At 50.6% G+C, this 18,862-nt stretch overlaps 1 protein-coding gene across 5 annotated transcripts in view; it reads right to left on the bottom strand.

Moving 5' to 3' along the window:
- Window positions 1-18,862, bottom strand: part of EVC2 (EvC ciliary complex subunit 2) — a 166,890-nt gene that overhangs the window by 47,581 nt on the left and 100,447 nt on the right. For 4 of the 5 annotated variants that reach the window (XM_058301196.1, XM_058301210.2, XM_071217375.1 and 1 more), the window contains 3 exons: window positions 15,156-15,610; window positions 9,495-9,699; window positions 3,947-4,069 (listed from right to left, as the gene is read on the bottom strand). In XM_058301196.1, coding sequence (XP_058157179.1) covers window positions 3,947-4,069; window positions 9,495-9,699; window positions 15,156-15,610 — 783 coding nt within the window. The remainder of the gene's footprint in view (window positions 1-3,946; window positions 4,070-9,494; window positions 9,700-15,155; window positions 15,611-18,862) is intronic. The other variant, XM_058301201.2, reaches the window with a different exon arrangement.

Raw genomic sequence — 18,862 nt, forward strand, 5'->3', positions numbered from 1 at the left:
GTTTGAGCCATTTCCCACCCACATGAGAAAAGCCAGGCAGAGCTTAGGTTCAAGGGCAGGATCCACACATATACCCCCCACCCCCCTCACCCCACTCCTCCCCCCATAGCAACAACCTCCTCCATCATCATGAGACATTCATTGCACTTGGTGAATACATCTCTGAGCATCGCTGCACCTCATGGTCAATGGTCCACACCATAGCCCACACTCTCCCCCAGTCCACCCAGTAGGCCATGGGAGGACATACAAGGTCTGGTAACTGTCCCTGCAGCACCACTCAGGACAACTCCAAGTCCCGAAAACGCCTCCACATCTCATCTCTTCCTCCCATTCCCCACACCCAGCAGCCACCACGGCCACTTTCTCCACACCAATGCCACATTTTCTTCGATTACTAATCACAGTAGTTCATGAATAGAATATCAGTAAGTCCACTCTAATCCATATTCCATTTCTCCATCCATACATTACATAGATTATGTATATTACACGTATGTACATACATACCACCTACGTCAGCTCGAGAGGTACCTGGGGGCAGGGTGCGGGTGCTGAGTGTGGCTCCGGGCAGGGAGGAGCCACACTCCTTCCTCGTCCTCACCTGGAGGCTTCTGCTCATGGAGTGGCAACGGCAGCCAGGCTCATCTGCCAGTTTCAAGTGCCCTTTCTCTGTCGTTATGTTTCTGGCTCTCTGGTTTTTTTGTTCTTTTTTCTTAGCGAAATGCCTTTAGTAGAACTTCCATAGGTGAAAGGTGCCTTCTGCGGCACCTGTGAATGGGTGACCCGCAGGTGAAGCTTCCCCTCGGATGGGCATGGCTTCACAGGGCGGGGTCGCAGCCTGCTGGCTGCCTGGGTGGGGACAATTCGCATCCCACCAGGCCTTCTGCCCCCTCATAGGTCGTGGGGGACTGAATCGTGCCCCTCCCCCCCAAAGACAGGTTCAGGTCCCAACCCTTGGTCCTGTGGGTGTGAATGTATTTGTACATGAGACCTTTGGAGATGCTATAATTAGATACATGAGGCTAAAATGAATGAGGAAGGGCCTTCATCCAATAAAGAAAGGGAACTGGATGTGGAAGGAGAAGCCAGAGAGAGGACGCCACGCAACAAAGGACTGCCATCACCAGCATGCTACTGACTTTAGAAAAAGCACGGCCTTGCTGCACCTTGACTTTGGACTTCTGGCTTCCAAAACTGTCAGCCAGTAATACCTGTTGTTTAAACCCCTGAAGCAGTTTGGCATTGTTTATGAACTTCAGAAATAGACACTAAATTCTATTTGTGAACTGGTCTTTTCCTCTGGGCATACTAGATTATATTGGAGTCAGAAGTTTACTTGATGAAATTATGATTAGGGCTTTGATTGGGTCAGTAGGATGTTGGGTCTCTGCCCCTCGGTGGGTGGGGACTCACGGATAAAAGACATGGCAAAGGACAGCGTTGGGGGTTTTGAGTTGGAGCCCAGGAAGTAAGCACACAGAGGAGCAGAGCAGCTGAGCCTGGAGAGAATCAAGCCCCGGGGAGAGAGGAACCCAGGAAGCTTGAGCCCTTGCAGTCATCAGCAGCCATCTTTCTCCAACATGGGGAAATGGACTTTGCTGAGGGAAGCAACTTATGCTTTATGGCCTGGGACCTGTAGGCTTCTACCCCAAATAAATACGCTTTATTAAAAGCCAACAGATTTCTGGTATTTTGCATCAGCACCCCTTTGGCTGACTAATACAGGCACACATCGAGAGGTATGTGCCAGAGCATACCTCAACTGGAGAGGGACCCGGGACCCAGGGCCCAGGATGGCCGACACAGGCCGTTACCATATATATCACGTGTATCACAGAGATTCTTGGAAATGATCTTTTTCCAGTCTGCCATGGAGCCAGTGCTATTCCTGCTATTGAGGAAGCAGTTACGAATCTGTGCCTCCAGTCAAGGTGGGAACATGACGTCTGTGTGCAGCAGGTGACGTCACACAGGTGGGCCATGGCAGCCCCATGCCCAGCACACACCTGTTGCTGGGCCCCTGGGCTGGAAACCGGACCTTCCTGAGCCCGAGGCAGGGGCCTGCAGGATGCTGCGGTCACCGCCACAGCTGCTGGGTAGGAATGGTGTCCCATCCGTACCCCAGCCCCCCGGTGGGTACCCCTGCGCAATCCCCCCTCCCCATCATTCAGTCTGTGATTACCCCACCTCGCTGGTGCCAGGGAGGCCCCACTCATCCTTCTGGGCCTGGCATTGGAGAACTTTCCCCGGGGCCCTGCTTTCCCATCGCCAGCTGTTACCCAAGCTCCAGCTAGGCCAGGCTCTTCACTGGCCTCAGCCTCTCTGGATGCCCCCCCAAGCCTGCACCCTCACTCCACAAAAGTTCTGGGGTAAATGCTCCTCTCCCCTATCTCTACATGCTGTTATTTCCTCGGTGGGACAGAGCTCCTGGGCTCCCTTCACCCGTCTTCCTCCCCTTGTTGGTACCTGGGACTGGACGGGGCAGGCTCGGCTCAGCTCTTCTCCCGCCGCCTCTGAGCGCACTGCTTCTGCTCTGTCCCTCCAGGAGCATCTCCACTCCAGGTACCCTCTGGAGACACTTGTGAATGGGGGGCTGATTCCATTTAATTCTGGAGCTGTTGAGCAAGCCTGCTTGGCACTCACACCAGTTTATATCTCCCCAGTTAGCCTTGGCAACAGTAAGGGTGATATTTTGGTTCTGCTTGCCTTACTCTGAGTTTTTTCTCAAATAGAACTTGAATGGGAATGGATGTGCTCCTTATCAGGTCTCTTAAGACATCAACAACCTGGACACACCTACAAGGACCTACTGACCTTGTCCAGAGCAGTTTCTAAGGCCCTTGGCCAGCTTATAAATTTGTGTTCCAAGAAATACACACAGGTACTAAAAATTAAAATAAAATTAAAAAAACCAACCAGGCAAGGGGCATGGACAGAAGAAAGGAAGGAAAACAGGAGCTCTAAATGTGGTTAAATGTATCCATCTCTTGAACATACCCTTCTCGGGACCCTGCCCTCTGCTGCGCCCTATAGGGGACAGGCAGTGGGAACACAGCATCCACTCCTAAATGTCACCTCCTCAGAGAGACAGCTCCTGGCTTTTCCCACCGACAGTCGACCCCACTTCCACCCCACCCCACCTGTCACTACTATCACTTCATCTTCTTTATTTCCTTAATAACACCAAATAGACTCTACTTTTGTCCATTTAGATGTTTCTTGTCCATCTCTCCAACTAGAGTGTGTGCTCCAGCAAAGTAGGGGATGGCCTGGCTCAGCCACTGTTGCAACCAAGAGCTAATGAGCACAGAGCCCGGAGGCTGCTGCATTGCCCAAAGACTTGAGAAATAAATGGACTCTCCGACAGTGCTCTGATTCAGAAGCACACAGGTCAGGGCGGGACTAGGGGTGGGGCAGAGCAAGCGGTGGGAAGAACTCAGGTGCACAGGTAAGTCCAGGACGGCAATCCCTTAGGGTGGGAAAGGACAAAATTCATGTATCCAGGTAAAGAAAGGTGCAAAGGTAATTCCAGAAAGAGGGATGAGCATGACTAAAAGCATATGCTGGTGTGCCAAACAGAAATAAGGAGGGATGGGCAGCAGGGCAGGAGAAGGAGGCGAAGCAAGACGAGAAGGGAGATGCTGGTGAAATAAATACGTGAAGAAGGTGGCAACTTTTGCCAGTGGAGCCAGCTCCGGACACGAGGCCTGAGGATGAGCAGGGCATGTCCTGGCGGAGAAGTGGATGAGTCTCCAGACAGAAGGGATGGTGGAAAGTCACAGGGGAGGATGGCACGGGCCTGCCTGGAGGACCACGAGTTTAAGAGCTCGGGGCCTGGGCCGGCCTGGAAGGTAGAGGCCTCAGGGCTCCGTGTGCCCCTTGAATGGGCAGACACAGCCCCGCCCTGAGCACCGAGGAACAAAGGATAAGTGGAAGCACTGACCTTCTCAGCCAGGTCTTCAGGCGCCTGCTCCTCAAGGAGGTGGATTTTATCTTCGATGCACTTCTTCAACAGGTCTACCTTGCTTCGGCTCTTGGAGCGCTGCTTTCTCACTTTGGACTGCTGCTACAGAGGGGGCACAGAAGACATTGGCAAGAGAAGACATCAGCATCAGCAGGTTCACGCAGCCCCGGGTCCCTGCAGCTCACAGAGCTGTAAAGCTCTGGCCCTGGACAAAGGCAGGAGGGATGGCATGTGCTTTTCTGGGCACGAGCTCAATTTCAGGGCCTTTGGTCTTTACCTACTTTGGTGGGCTCCTCCCATCAAAGAGATGAGAAGCAAACAGGTGGACAGGACCGGAGCTTTGGAGTCAGGCAGTGGCTACCTGGACCCACCTCCTGACAAGCTGTGGGACCTCAGACCCGCTGACCTCTCTGATCAGGGACCATAACAGATGAGGCCCTGCCCTTGTGAAGTTCACATGATAAGGGAGGAAACCATCAACATGCATGAAAACAAATACCTAAAGAAGATACAACAGATGGTTGATGAATGCACGAAAAATAAGGTTAGGCAAAAGGAGAGTGAATGGAAGTCTCTAAATTGGAGGAGAAGGAAAACTTTCAAGGGGTGCAACGCTGTCGAGGGCACTTGTCATGTCCATGTGCATGCAAGGGGGTGCCATGCACACAGCACGTGATGTACACAGTCGCCCCTGAAGAAGAACAGGCATGACCTGCACAAATAGGGCTGCTTCGTCACAACATGAGGAAGTGACATTGTAGCCAAGGTCCAAATGATAAGCCGGCCTCAGGCATGGAAACATCCAGAAGCAGAAGGCTCTAAGCCCAGGAAGCAACAAAGGTAGAGGCCCTGAAAAGAGAACAAGCTTGGACTTGGAATAGAATGAGCAAGGGTGAGAGTATTCAGAGAGGAGGCCCTGCGTGCTCAGTAAACTGCTATTGAATGAATGAATGAATGAATGAATGAATGAACGAATGAATGCATGAATGAATGAAACAAGCATATGCTTCAATCTCTGAGCCTCAGTTTCCTCATCTGCAAAACAGATACTATCTACCCTATAGGGTTACCACAAGAATGTCACATAACACAACATAAACAAAACATAACTTAATACAGCACAATATAACCTATAATAAACCGAAAAACATGATAGAATACAGCATACCATGACACAACACAACACAACAATATAGCATGCAAGGTATTGTAACAAAATGAAATACAGCGTAATGGGACATAACATATTAACACATAACAATCTAACATAAGCTAACGTATCACAACAATATGACAGAGCATAATATAATATCACACAACCCAGCAAAGCACACTGTAGCACACAACACAACATGCATAGAGAAGGTGCTTGGTGCAATAGCCAGCAGGCGGTCACTCCCCAGTGAAGCCTCCTTCCCTTCTGGCTCTCCCACCTGCCCTTCCTCCCTCTTCCACCACGTCCCCTGAAGTCCCATGATCTGTCCCTTCCCCCAGCAGGCTCTACCTGGGACGCCCACATAGTCACATGGGCCAGCCGTGACCATAACGCCCAAGGGGACCCCATGTCCTCAGCATCTGCACCAGCCCACCTTCAGAGGACAGCTAGCATGTCCACAGTAATTCACAGACACAGGGGAGCTCACTGAGTTCACAGGAGGAAACCAAGGCCAGGAGAGCCGAATCCACGGTGTAAAGCCACATCACGGGAACCCTGAGAACTAGACCGCAGGTGTCCTGCCTCCTCTAGCCAGGTCTCTAAGAATCCAGGCCGTGACCAGTGAAGTCCACGAGTGAACTGTGGTTTTCATCTCCCAATCTAACCTGGATAACACCAAAGTAAGGAAACAATGGATCAACCCTCTCGGGAGCACAGCCAGGCTTGGTGGGCCAGACTCTGAGGCTGGAGTTTGGGCTGGGGCTGGGGAGGAGACCAAGCTGGAGAGGGGCCGGGGCAGGGGTGTGCTGCAGCTTGCACTAGTTCAGGAGGGTGGAGTGTGCAAATCCTTGCCCAACTGGGAAAATCTCTTCCAAAGGATGCCACGTTGATGGCCTAAGAATGGAACTGGAGGAGGCATGTACACCATGGACACGGGCCCGTGCTACACATCAGGGGTGTGATGGTTGTTTTCCCACCCAAAGAGCCAGTTTACCAGCACGCCTCTGGTCAGGGCCAGCCCCGTGCAGCCTTTAGAGCACGCCAGAACCTGTTTCCTGGCAGAGGGAGCCATGGAAAGGTCCAAAGAAAGAGCCCTTAGGGTTCACCAGATCTTTTGAACCCCATTTCCACAAATGGTCCTGGAGAATTGGGGGGCCAACAGACACTGTCTCTGTTGGGGGTCCTAGAGCCAAACAGAAGGCAACAGGGAGGCAACTGAGGGGTTACCTAAGGGCAAGAAGAAAGATGGGGGTGGGTGGGCAGGGAATAGGCAGGCATTGGGCGCCAAGTAATCCTTTTCTACATATTATATCACCTAGTCCCCATAATAATCCTCAGTAGTCCCATTTTAAACATGAAGGCATGAATAGAAAAACTTTTTTATATTAAAAAAGTTGAAAAAAAAAAACCAATCAGGAGCTCTCCATTGCCTGTGGTAAGTGGCCCTCACTCAGGCAGGCAAGGGGCAGGGGCTGGGTTCCCACCGCACAGCTGGGTGATGGGGTGGCTCCCACCCACCACCTCCCAGAGCTGCGCTCCACCATGGGGAAGGGGGTCAAGGGGTAGCCACTCACAGGTGAAGCCCTGGGCCCAGGGTGATGGCAGGACACACCAGCCCCTCCTGTGGACCTCCGGCCCCTCCTGTGCGCCCCTGGCCCAGTGCTCAGCACAAGGCCAGCAGACCCCCGGCCATCTGCACTGCTGCTTCCTCAGGACTGCGGCTGTGAAGGAGCACGATTCAGCCAATCGTGGTGCCAACGCCGGCTGAACGTGGAACAGGTGCAGGCACACCTGGTGTCCAGGGCAGACAGGGTCTGCTTTGTGGTGGCAGAATGCGAGGTGGCCATTTCCATTTGGAAATCAGAGCACCCTGGAAGGCTGTAAAGTTACAAACTGCTCATTCCTGTCACGTGTGTCCCTTGGAAGGCTCAAAAGCAGGGGAAATAGAGGATACCGAATTATGTCTCATCCGTCACCTGGAAATATTTTACTGATTGTTCCAAAATCTGTTTTAAAAAGAATGTGTCTCTTACTCTTTAACTTTTTAATATTTTATATATCCACTGCCTTCTAAGAAAACAAAAGCATTTTGTTTTAATTTGAAAGAATATAAATTTTTCTACATCTGCATCTACTCTTTTTAATTCAAAAAGATATTCTGAAAATATTCTTCCCCTAAAGGAAAAACAGTGGGTTTAACGTCAGACATCAGCTGCATGCTCATCATTTTTATGCCCTGCCTGCCTTAGTTAAGGTACTTTTCCTCTGCTTGGTAAGTTTTCTCATCTGTAAAATGGGGACACAACATCTCCCTCCTGGCACCGCTGTGAAATTCAGGTGAGATGATGTAAGCATATGTCATTGAAAAATGCTCTCAATGCCATGTGTTAACACCTCAAGAGGAGACCCGACATTTCCCACACGGCCTGGGGCTTTGGTTGGTTTGGGCAGTCAACAGTTTCCTGGCACCTCCCACGTGCCAGGCCCTCTTCGAGGTGCTGGGAATGGGGTGGAGAGCAGGCGGGGCAAGGGGCCAGCTCCCAGGACTGTGCCGTGGAGGCACCAGCAACGAGCAAGCCAGGAGACCAGGTCGTTTTAGAGGGTGAAAAACGTCCTGAAGAATCAACTGTTTTGAAAGGCTCTGAGTGGAGGGGAGCATGGAGCAGCGTCCAGGGAGGAGAGGGGGGAAGAGGCTGATAAACTGCCGTAGACGCCGGTGAGGGCCGCTTCCCTGCATCAGCTGCCATGCCCCGCCCCGGCCGCCTGGAGGCAGCTCTGCCCCCTGGTGCAGCTTGCTGGTGCCAGGGTGGGCCACAAAGAACTAGGCCTCCAAACTCCGCGTAGGGAGCCGATCCCTCCTTTCCATCAGCTCTTCCAGATTACGGTGGTAGGGGGGCAGCTCTGAAGGGGGCCATTGCTCCAGCCCTCCCTCTCCCTCCACCCGGGGCAAAAGCTGCAGAGGAATCTCAGCCAGCAGCCTTTCTCAAAACTATGGAACACAGTTCCAAGGCTACGTTAATCGGACAAGTGTCGAATCAAGAAAAGTAGCTTCCAAAACCATAGCAGGTGATCCTGGGGCCCTTGCTGGCCCCTCCCCGGCCCCTCCGCAACGTGGGGTGAAGCCGGCTCCCACTCCCACTGTGGGTCTCCCGCCCTGTTCCAGGGGAAACAGCGGCCCCGCTGCGCTGACGCACGTATGACAGTGCCAGTCTTTCCAGAGGAAGGCTGAGCCTGAGCCTGGAAACAGGCCTGGGGGGCCCTCGCTTGCGGCCAGCTGGGATGGTGTGAGAAACACAGCTGGAGCAGCCTGACGCAGAGGGCTACCTGCACCTGCATGAAGTCACTCCAGGGAGCACCCAGGAGGCGAGGAGGTCAATTTCAAGGGGAAGAGGGGGGCGTGGACTAGAACTCCTGCACACTGTCATCTGGGAGCCCCTAAGGCCTCCAGCAAGCCAGCTCAGGGAAGATGAGCGGGCGCTGGGCTTCCCATTTGCCTCAGGCTGATAGGCTTCTTTTTTTTTTTTCCATCTCTTTTTTTTAATTTATTTTTTTAATATTACATTAAAAAAATATGAGGTCCCCATATACCCCCACCCCCCTCCCCCCACCCCTCCCCCCATAACAACAACCTCCTCCATCATCATGAGGTACCCATTGCATTTGGTGAATACATCTCTGAGCACCGCTGCACCTCATGGTCAATGGTCCACACCATAGCCCACACTCTCCCCCCGTCCACCCAGTGGCCCATGGAAGGACACACAATGCCCGGTAACTGTCCCTGCAGCACCACCCAGGACAACTCCAAGTCCCAAAGATCTTCTTGATAAGAGAGCTAAGCTCTGAAGGCCACCACCAGCCAGAGAGAGCCCAAAGGCAAAGACAGTAAAAGGTGCTTTTTGCTTTGGTTGGTTTGTTTTGATTAGTTCCTGGCACAGACAACTTAGGGATTAAATCACAGAATTAACACTTTAAAATATCAAAATGTAGGGTATATAACAAAAATTTACAAGACAAAGAATAAGGAAATGATGGCCCATCCAAAGGAACAAGATAAAAATCCAGAAACCATCAATGAAGAGGACCATTCTTTGGACAGAGAAAAAAAAATGACCCTCATTATGCTCAGGGGATAAAGGAAAGCACACGGCAAGAACTAAAGGATATGGAAGACAATGAAAGGAGCAATCTGGTAATCTCTCCAGAGAAATACTGGAGTTGAAGAAGACTGAAATGAATACAGAAGAAGAAGAAGAAGAAGATGGGAGGGGGCGATGAGCTCAGGGTGATGGGAGAGGCTGGGCCCAGGAGATCAGCAGCTGAGAGGGGCCCCGCCTTGGAAATCGAGAGGGCAGCCAGTTCCCTTCCTACCTGCAGCTCGGGGGCAGCCAGCGCCTGGTCCAATTTCAGGAACTCCGCGTCTTGCCAGGCAGTCTGCAGCTGCTGCAGCAGGACGCGGGCTCGGGTCTTGGGCAGGGCCAGGCTCCTGTCCATCTGAGCAAAGCAGCCGTGGGCCTCCTGCCTCATCCACAGCAGCTGCTCCTCAGACAGGGAGAAGGCTGAGGAGCACAGCTTCCTGGCAAAGGAGGAACAGGCACATGTTTTTATCAAGAGAAGAAAGCAGGAGCTTGGGGTGGGGTGGGGGAGCCAAAAGTCAAAGTTCAGATGCATTTGTCAAATCTGTGTCTGCGGTGGAGGAAAAAAGCATCGATTCCCTCATCATGTCTTCATTTGCAGGTGTTTTCTGAGCGCCTAATACATGTCGTGTTGGGTATGACATGGAGCTGGGAGCGTGGACATGAAGGAGACAAGACTGGAGGACGTCTCTGAGGAGCAACAGGCCCTCCGGCACTCATGCCCTAGAAGATAACCTGGTAGATGGTAGAAATGGACAGGAAGCCAAAGGCTTGTCCGTCAAGACTGGTCAGCTGTGCTGAGGAGGGACGGTGGCCTTGGCTGGTGTGGTCAGGGCCAAGGGGTTCTTTCGTGATGGACCCTAAAGGATGGTGGCCAACAGCTACCATCCATTGCACCGACTCTGCATCAGGAACTGTGCTGAATGTCCGGCACAGAGCATCACAAATCCATCCGTCCCATAGAAAAGGAAACTGAGGAACACAACTCTCTTCTTTCCCAGGATGGCCCACAACCACAGGCTCCCTTTCTACCCATGAGATGTTTGGGGAAGAATGCTGGGGGCTTCTGGAAAGAAATCCCTCCCTGACCCAGGAGAGAGCGGTTTAGGGAGAAGCCATTTCCCTTCCTGCTTTGGACAATGTGTCTGTTCGTTTATTCACTTGACAAGTATTCTCTGAAGATAGACTTGAATTTATTTGCTTATTCCAACAACGTTCCATCCACCCTGGCTGTATAAAATATGTGTCCATGAATGCTTTGAAATTCAGAATTATCTTTGAAATTCAGAAATATATGCAGAGCACCTACTGTGGGAGGATGCCAGGGTCAGCCTCACTACACCCAAATTCCCAGGCCTCACGTGGAAACAGACGTGGACATTCAGGGCTGAGGGCCCTCGGCTGAGAACGGTCTGCAGGCCCCATGGCGCGACACCTCTGTCTTGAGCTCCTCATTGGAGGTTGCCCTCCCAATTTCTGGAACACAGCAGGGAACTGAGATGCCCACTTGTGCCTTCCCTTGTGTAGAGCCTTGAGCTGTGTGTCTGCCGAGTACGTGGGAAAACAGCTGATATGAACCCGAACCATTATCCCTGCCCACCTTCAGACAGGAGCAGCCCTTGGTGGTCCTGTTTTACTCCCGTCTACCACGTAGGCACCAAAATAAAACAAATACGGGAGACAGGATCTTGGCCTGGAGGAGTTTAGAATCAAGACAGGAGCTTAGAAAGAAGGCTCTCAGATGTGATTTTCCTGGCAAAAATATTTGCACTCATTAATTCTTACGTTATCTGACCGGGTTTCCAGCAGCCCCATCTTGCTTGAAATTGGGAAGCTGATAAAAATGGGTTTTGAAAGCTTTGTGCAAAGCTATTTTTATATAATGTCCTCAGAAATAAAGGCTACAACCTTTCAGAATCTTAAATAAACAAAGCACATAGCAGACCACAGCGGTGTGATGCTTCATTGGCCCTCTTTAACCCTTAGAAAAATCATAAAGAGCTTTCTGATAGCAAGGCAGACTTCTCTTCTGGTGAAGGCTAAATGAGCAGCAGCTTTACCAATATTCCCTGCAAAATGGATTGAGATGAAGTTGAAGAAAATGACCACCCAGTGATGGGAATGTCCAGCTTTATTCACAGGCTACGAAGAGTCCGCTTACAGAGAGGCTCTGGAGGGATCTAAGTTGAACTGAACAGTTACTGCTGGGAAGAATCAGTGGGAATAAGAAGTGGCATTTAAGGATATGACTTTTATGGGCTTGGAAAAGATAGCATCTTATTTCCCTCGGCTAGAAAGCAAAAGCTGCTGTAGGCACTCTTGGCTCCCTGGTGTGGTGGTTGACCTTCACCTCCCTGTTAGCCGGCTGGGGTAAGTCCAACGAACCAGAGGGTAGGAGTTGCAAGTCTGCTGAGGCTCAGGGCCCAGCTGTCACATGGACAGTCTTGATATAGAAGTGGAGTGGACATCACCATCCCAGGGTCCACAGGATGGAGAAATAGAGTATGGATTAGAGTGGACTTACTGATATTCTACTATGGAACTATTGTGATTAGTAATGGAAGAAATTGTAGCATTGACGTGGAGGAAGTGGCCACGGTAGCTGCTGAGGGTAGGGAGAGGGAAGAAGAGATGTGATGTGGGGGCATTTTCAGGACGTGGAGTTGTCCTGGGTGGTGCTGCAGGGACAGATGCTGGACATTGTGTGTCCTGCCATGGCCCACTGGGTGGACTGGGGGAGAGTGTGAACTACAATGTAAACCACTCTCCATGGGGTGCAGCAGTGCTCCAAAATGTATTCACCAAATGCAATGAATGTGCCACGATGATGAAAGAGGTTGATGATGTGGGAGGAGTAGGGGGTAGGGGGTGGGGTATATGGGAACCTCTTATATTTTTTTAATGTAACATTTTAAAAAAAATAGAAAAATAAATAATAAAATTTGCTAATTAACACTCAAACAAAAAAATGCAAAAAAAAAAAAAAAAAAAGAAAGCAAAAGCTGACAAAATGGAAAACCGAACGAGGCCAAGATCCTGAAAGAGAGAGATGGGAAAGACCCTGGAGCTTACTTAACCCAACTGAGGCAGTATTGCTCTCTGCAGACACCTGGGGGGCCCTGTTCTCCCTGGTGGCAAAGTCGGAACCCCGGAGAAGTATACTGTGTAGGCAGAGGTGCTATGTCACTGAGGCCAGGGGGACCCTGTCCCTTGGAGGTGACTCCTACTGAGGAGTCACAGAGAGACACTGCATTTGCTGCCAATCAAAGACCCAAGGAAGAGCTGGAGCACTGCGCTGGCGCAGGTCCACCAAGGCCAGGCAGCGCCCTGGGAGCCTCGGGGCGCCTCCTGGTGGGAGTGAGATGGGGCGCACTGGGTTAACAGGGGAGACAGGAGGGCCTCCCCCAAACACACACACACTCTCTCCACAAAAGCGTGGTAGATACGGCTGTTTTCTTAAAAAGGGCCGTAGACTTGGGATTTAAATTGTGACTAAGAATAAAATTAAGCCGTGGAATTTCTATACCAAGGGAAGCACCCTGAAAGGGATTTAAAAAAAAATTGCTCGAATGGAGTTTCCTAGATTTGTTTGCTCGCTCAAAGGAAAAGCAGCTTTAAAGACACTGATCAGCACATCTGCTGGTTGAAGGGAAAGGGGCTGTATCACTGGAAATCAGGCAAGAGCGTGTCCGCTGTAAACAGCGCCCACTGCGCTAGCCAGGCCGCATGGATGGAGTTTCCCGACGTAGTTTTTTTGTTGTGCGTTTATGCTCCATCACACAAACTGATAAATGAGCGCTCCCAACCCCGGGATGAGAGTGCTGCTGACCGAGGCCCCTGCTCGTTGTGCACCGATGGTGGGCCGGCCATGTGGTGAGAGCTGTCCGCAGTGGCTCAGGGAATCCCTCGGCAGGGCTGGGAAGCTGGTGTTTGGCTAGATACAGGATTTCCTGATCAGGAGCCAGGCTCCTTCCCCGTATTGGTTTTGTTTAAAGGCACTAACACTCCAACAATCCTGGGGACAGGAAAGCCCCTCACAGCTCCAGGGAGGGGACCAAACGTCTTCTAAGCAGGGATCAGCAAACCACAGCCACGGGTCAAGCCTGGCCCACGGCCTGTTCTGTAAATAAAGTTTCACTGGCACACAGCCATGCTCATTTGTTTACCATTACCTATGGCTGCTTTCATGCCTCCACGGCTGAAGGGAGCAGTTTCAACAGAGGCCTTGTGGTCCTCAAAGTCTAACCTATATACTATCTGGTCCTTTAAAGAGGAAGTTTGCCATCTTCTGGTCTAAGACAATCATGGTCATTTATTTTCCTTGCCAGTGATTGGCTTAGACATGGGGCTGATGTGCTGGTCCTCCCCACTGGGATCTCAAGGTTTTATTCCTCAGATGTTAAAAAGGGATGAGGAGGGAAGCGGCTGTGGCTCAATCAGTTGGGCTCCCGTCTACCCTATGGGAGGCCCTGGGTTCGCGTCCCGGGGCCTCCTTGTGAAGGCAGGCTCGCCCGCACGCTGCAGAGTGCCGCCCGGCCCATAAGTGCCACAGGGAGCTGACTCAGCAGGGTGATGCAACAAAAAGGAAGACAAGCAAAAACGTAAAAGAGCATGCAGCGAATGGACACAGAGAACAGATAGCAAGCAAGCTGCGGGTGGGGTGGGATGGAAATAAATAAAAATAAAGAAATAAATACAGGCACAGAAGAACGCACAGCGAATGGACACAGAGAGCAGACAGCACACAAAAAGCTGCAAAGGGGGAGGGATAAAAAAAAAAAAAGGGATGAGGAATATGACATACAGAGATGCAGCAGCCATCCTGAAACCATGAGGGGATGAGCCCAAAGACTAACACAACACCAGAAATGGGAAGATGGCAAGAGCTGGTTCCTGGATATGAGCATGAAACCACTGAAATAAAACTGTAATTATTTACCTCTTGATTTCTCCTTATAAAACATTCTCTTCATGTTTTTAAACCATGTGATAACTTCCTGTGCAGCTGAAAGCACCCTAAATGATTTAGCGTTATCATCCCATTTTATAGGTGTGGTGGTTTGAATCTGTATGTACTCCCCAAAAATCATGTTCTTAAATCTAATCCACTCCTGTGGATGTGAACCTGTTGTAATCAGGACCCTTTGAATAGGTTATTTCAGTTAAGCTGTGGCCCAGGGTGAGTCTTAATCTTTTACAGAGAAAAGATTCTCTGTAACAGAGAAAGTAGTTTCACCCGAGGCCAGTCTTCAGGCAGGAAGTGCCGCCTTGATGATGCCTTGATTTGGATATTCTCATGGCTCAAAACTGTAAGCTTGTGAGCTAATAAATTCCAACACATTTTATGGTATCCGCTTTTGGCAGCTTAGCAAACTAGAACAATAGGCAAGAAAGCTGAGGCCCAGGGTAACTAAGTAACCTGCCCATTCTCAGACAGCCGTGGCAGTGGTATTTCGGGCACACTGACCACGCCCCATTCCGCTGGACAGCCCCTCTTCTGGCCATGTGTGGGGCTCCTCCAGTTCTAATCCATGGTGCCAGCCCCAGACGATGGCCAAAAGCTCTGTGCTCTCTCTTACCCACCAGAGATCCCTTTCTTTGGTCAAGCCCAGTCAGTCTGCACAAAAAATTGGGATGTGCTGCAGGGCAGAGGATGGTTGAATATTGGCCCCCGTGGAATTTAACTTTGACTAGACCCCGTTGTTCCCCCCAGCTCCCCATGGCTTTAAAAACATTCCTTGTGCAACATCTCATCATTTTCCAGTTACCGCGGCAGGTGTTGGCCGGCGGTGGCCCACTGCATTCTCTTAGAAGTGGAGGTCAGTGCGTGCTTCCCGAATGATAATCAGCGTAAATTAGCGACGCAGCGAACGATGGGCGGAACAGGGACACTCACATGAACACCAAGTGCTCCCAGTGCCGCAGCTCCGCCTGCTCCTCCATCGCGGCCTCTGGGGCGTCGGCCTTCAGCCTCTGCCTGACGCTCTGGACGCCCTCCTGGCTCCTGGCCCGCTCCTCGCCCTCGAGCTGCTCGGCCCGGGCAGCCATCTCCTGGCCGTGCTCCTCCAGGATCTGCTGCAGGAAGAGCCACGGCACGCTGCGCTTGAGCAGCTCCTGGGTCATGGCCGTGTTCTGGAGTCGCCGCAGCTCCTCGGAGCCCTTCTCGGACAGCGAGAGGCTCCGGGCCCGGAGCTCGTCCAGGGCGGCCTGGTCCAGCCGCTCCTGCAGCTCCTCCAGGGCGGCGCTGTGCTCGGCCATCAGGCTCCGCCACCGGCCCAGGTACTGGCTGACGTCCTCGACCGCGTGGAAGGCTTCGCCGATGGACAGCTGCTCCTTCCGCTGCTCCTTGTGCTGGGGGGATTTGGGAATGGAAAATTAAATGCGGATGGGGCTTGGTGGGTAAAACCCTTTGGGAAAATGCTTCGGAAATCTGTTGCAAAAGCCACAGAATATTAACACCCTTTCCCCCAATCATCTCACACCTAGAAAATTCTCCCTAAGCAAAGAGCTGAAAATAGAGAACTTCATTTGTTCAACTTCAAAGATGTCACCAAGTAGGGAAATCTCAGGAGCTAGACCACTGGGTTCAAATTCTGGCACCTCTGCTTACAGGACGGGTGACCCACAGTGAGTTATCCTTTCTGTGTTTCCATTTCTAATGTATAAAATGGGATAATAATAGGACCTACCTGATGGGGCCGTCGTTGGGATTATACAAGTCGCTTGATACACGTGGAGCTCTTAGAAAAGTGCCTGATTCAGGGTTTGCACCAATAAACATCTTCTACATGTGCCAGGCAAACAGCTGACCATGGTGAGAAGCAATGCTTTAATATTTGTTAATCAATTGTAATAAATGTACAATATTCATGTACGATGTTATAAAACAGGGTGTATCAGTTTGATATAATTGATGAACTCCAAAAAGAAATACTGGATTATGCTTGTAATCTGATCTGTACCTGGGCAAGATTGAGCTATGATTAGGGTGTTGAGTCCCCGCCCCTTGGTGGGTGGGGACTCACAGATAAAAGGCATGGCAAGGGACGAGTTGACGGTTTTTCTGATGTTGGAGTTTGATGCTGAAGCCTTAAGCTGGAGTCCCGGGAAGTCAGGACACAGAGGAAAGAGAAGCCAGCCCCAGGAAGGAAGGAACCTTGAATCCAGAGAAAAGCAAGCCCAGGGATGTAGGAACCCAGGAAGCCTGAACCCTCGCAGACGTTGGCAGCCATCTTGCTCCAATAGACTTTGGTGAGGGAAGTAACTTACGCTTTATGACCTGATATCTATAAGTTCCTACCCGAAATAAATACCCTTTATAATACCCATCAGATTTCTGGTATTTCGTATCAGCACCCCTTTGGCTGACTAATACATAGGGGAAAATGTGAGGGGGAGGAGGTGGATATAGGGGAATCCCCTAAATTTTCAATGTAACTTTTCTGTAATCTAAAACTTCTTGGGAAATAAAGTTTTAAAAAATGAAGACTCTGGGGGAACATACAGGAGAAATTGTAAACATACATAAAAAAATAATAGATGTTATGGTGATAAAAGGCACAATATAAGAATTTTTTTTCACCTTTGTTTTTAGGGAGGTCTTGGATTAGAAAAAAGTTAAAACTATGGCAGGGGAGGATCACTTGTGCAGGGTGTTGGTGGGAGGGGATGTGTGGGAAGGGGTGCACCTAGGGCATGCCTCTATGGAATAAAATGTGTTTATATGGTCATGGGGTGTTCGCGCCATGACCCACACAATAACAAATAAATATTAAATTTCTATCCTGGAGAGTCTTGCTACATTCTCTAACAGAGTAGCAAGAATCTCTAGAGTACACAGGCAGTGCCTAGCAAAAGAGGACAGACCAATACACCAAGCCTTTGATATTAATGCTTGTACTTATAAACCTTATTCTTGTAAAATTGAAATTTAGCCTAATAATATCTATTGCCTAAGAATTACCTATTGAAAACCTCCTTGTTGCTCAAATGTGGCCTCTCCCTAAGCCAAACTCAGCAAATAAACTCACTACCTTCCCCCAGTGTAGGACATGACACCTGGGGATAAGCCTCCCTGGCACTGAGGGATTATTACCAAGGACCAACCAGCGATGCATTTGGAAAAAGTCCTTAACCAAAAGGGGGAAATATTAAACACAAAAGAGTTTTTATGGCTAAGAGAGTTCACAGTGAGTCAGGAGGTCATTCCAAGGTTATGTTTAGGCACATCGTAGGAGGATTTCACTGACTGCCACAATGAACAATGATTCAAACGGGAATTCCTGAGGGCTCTAGAAACATTAGCACTAGGGGCAGGGCAGACAACCCCAGGAATTCAGCACCCCATCAGTGGGCCTTGCCTTGGAATATATACTAATCCATTTCCCCAATGTATCAGAGTTCGACTCATTTATAACTTCCCTACACATGATTCTTCTACCCCTTTTATTTGAACCTATAATTAGCACTACGCCCATTAAATATATGTCCCAGAGTCTTAAATCTTTGGTCTGTTCATATACTGGTTGAGCCCTGAATTTCAGCAGAGTTGCTGCCAACACCTCTTTTCCAGTTCATTGAATTTGCCCAAGACAACTAACAAAATGATGAAGATGGGCTGATGCCCATCCATAAAACAAAAGAGTATCTACAACGACAAGGAAGACAGCTCCATACATCTGCCCCATGGGATCTAAGCCCCCTCTCAATCAGAAGCAGAGTTGAGCATCACCATCCCAAAGTCAGTAAGATTGAGGAATGAAAAAACATAAGGAGGGAATGCAACCATGGACTAACATTGCAGAGTTTCTATCAATAAAATTAAAAGGCTCCTGTGCACCCCTCCACCTCCTAAATGGTGGCAGATGACCAAAGCCTCACCTGGTACATCTCCTACATGCCCAGAATCTGCCCTTATCCCTGGGTTCAGGGCACTGGTTTGGTTCAGCTCCTCACTAGCTCTCACTGGCCAAGTGCTGGTGCCTCCCCAGGGACCCCTGCCCCCAGGCCCTTCCAGCTCTTCCCACAGGGTGCTCACCTGTGCTCCTACACCACAAACCTGACAACGTCCTTCCCTGAAGCCCCCAATTGTTCCCCACTGTCCTCGGAGTAGGGTCAGCTCCTAAGCCTGGAGTGTCTGCCCTCAGGACTTGGCCACTGCTTCCCAGGCAGGTCTCCTCCAGCCCCTGCCCTCACACCTCTGCAGGCTCTGGCCCCATCACGTCCCTGACACCCCAAATGCAGCAGTGAACTCTCTCCTCACTGCTTCTCCTGCTCCCGCCATGGGCTTCCCAGCCTCACACACGTCAGATGCACGTTCATCCTCTGGGACTCAGGGGACACTGCTCTGAAAAGCCGGCCTCAGCGTCCCTGGACAGGAGTGATGCAGGATACATAGAGAAAGAGGGAGAGCGTCTGGGATGCAGCAGAGAACATGGCCATGAGGCCCCGTACAGAAACCCCCTGCTACTAAGAAAGTCAGAGACCCTGGCCACAAGGTTCCATTTGGAACTCTTTCTGGGGTCAAGGGGAAGCCCCAGATACCTCCAAACAACAGGCCTCGCCCCCCACCCGGCCCCCTGAGAGCTAACAAGCGGGGCAACC

Source organism: Dasypus novemcinctus, chromosome 1 (assembly GCF_030445035.2).
Source record: "Dasypus novemcinctus isolate mDasNov1 chromosome 1, mDasNov1.1.hap2, whole genome shotgun sequence".
NCBI classification, from domain to species: domain Eukaryota; kingdom Metazoa; phylum Chordata; class Mammalia; order Cingulata; family Dasypodidae; genus Dasypus; species Dasypus novemcinctus.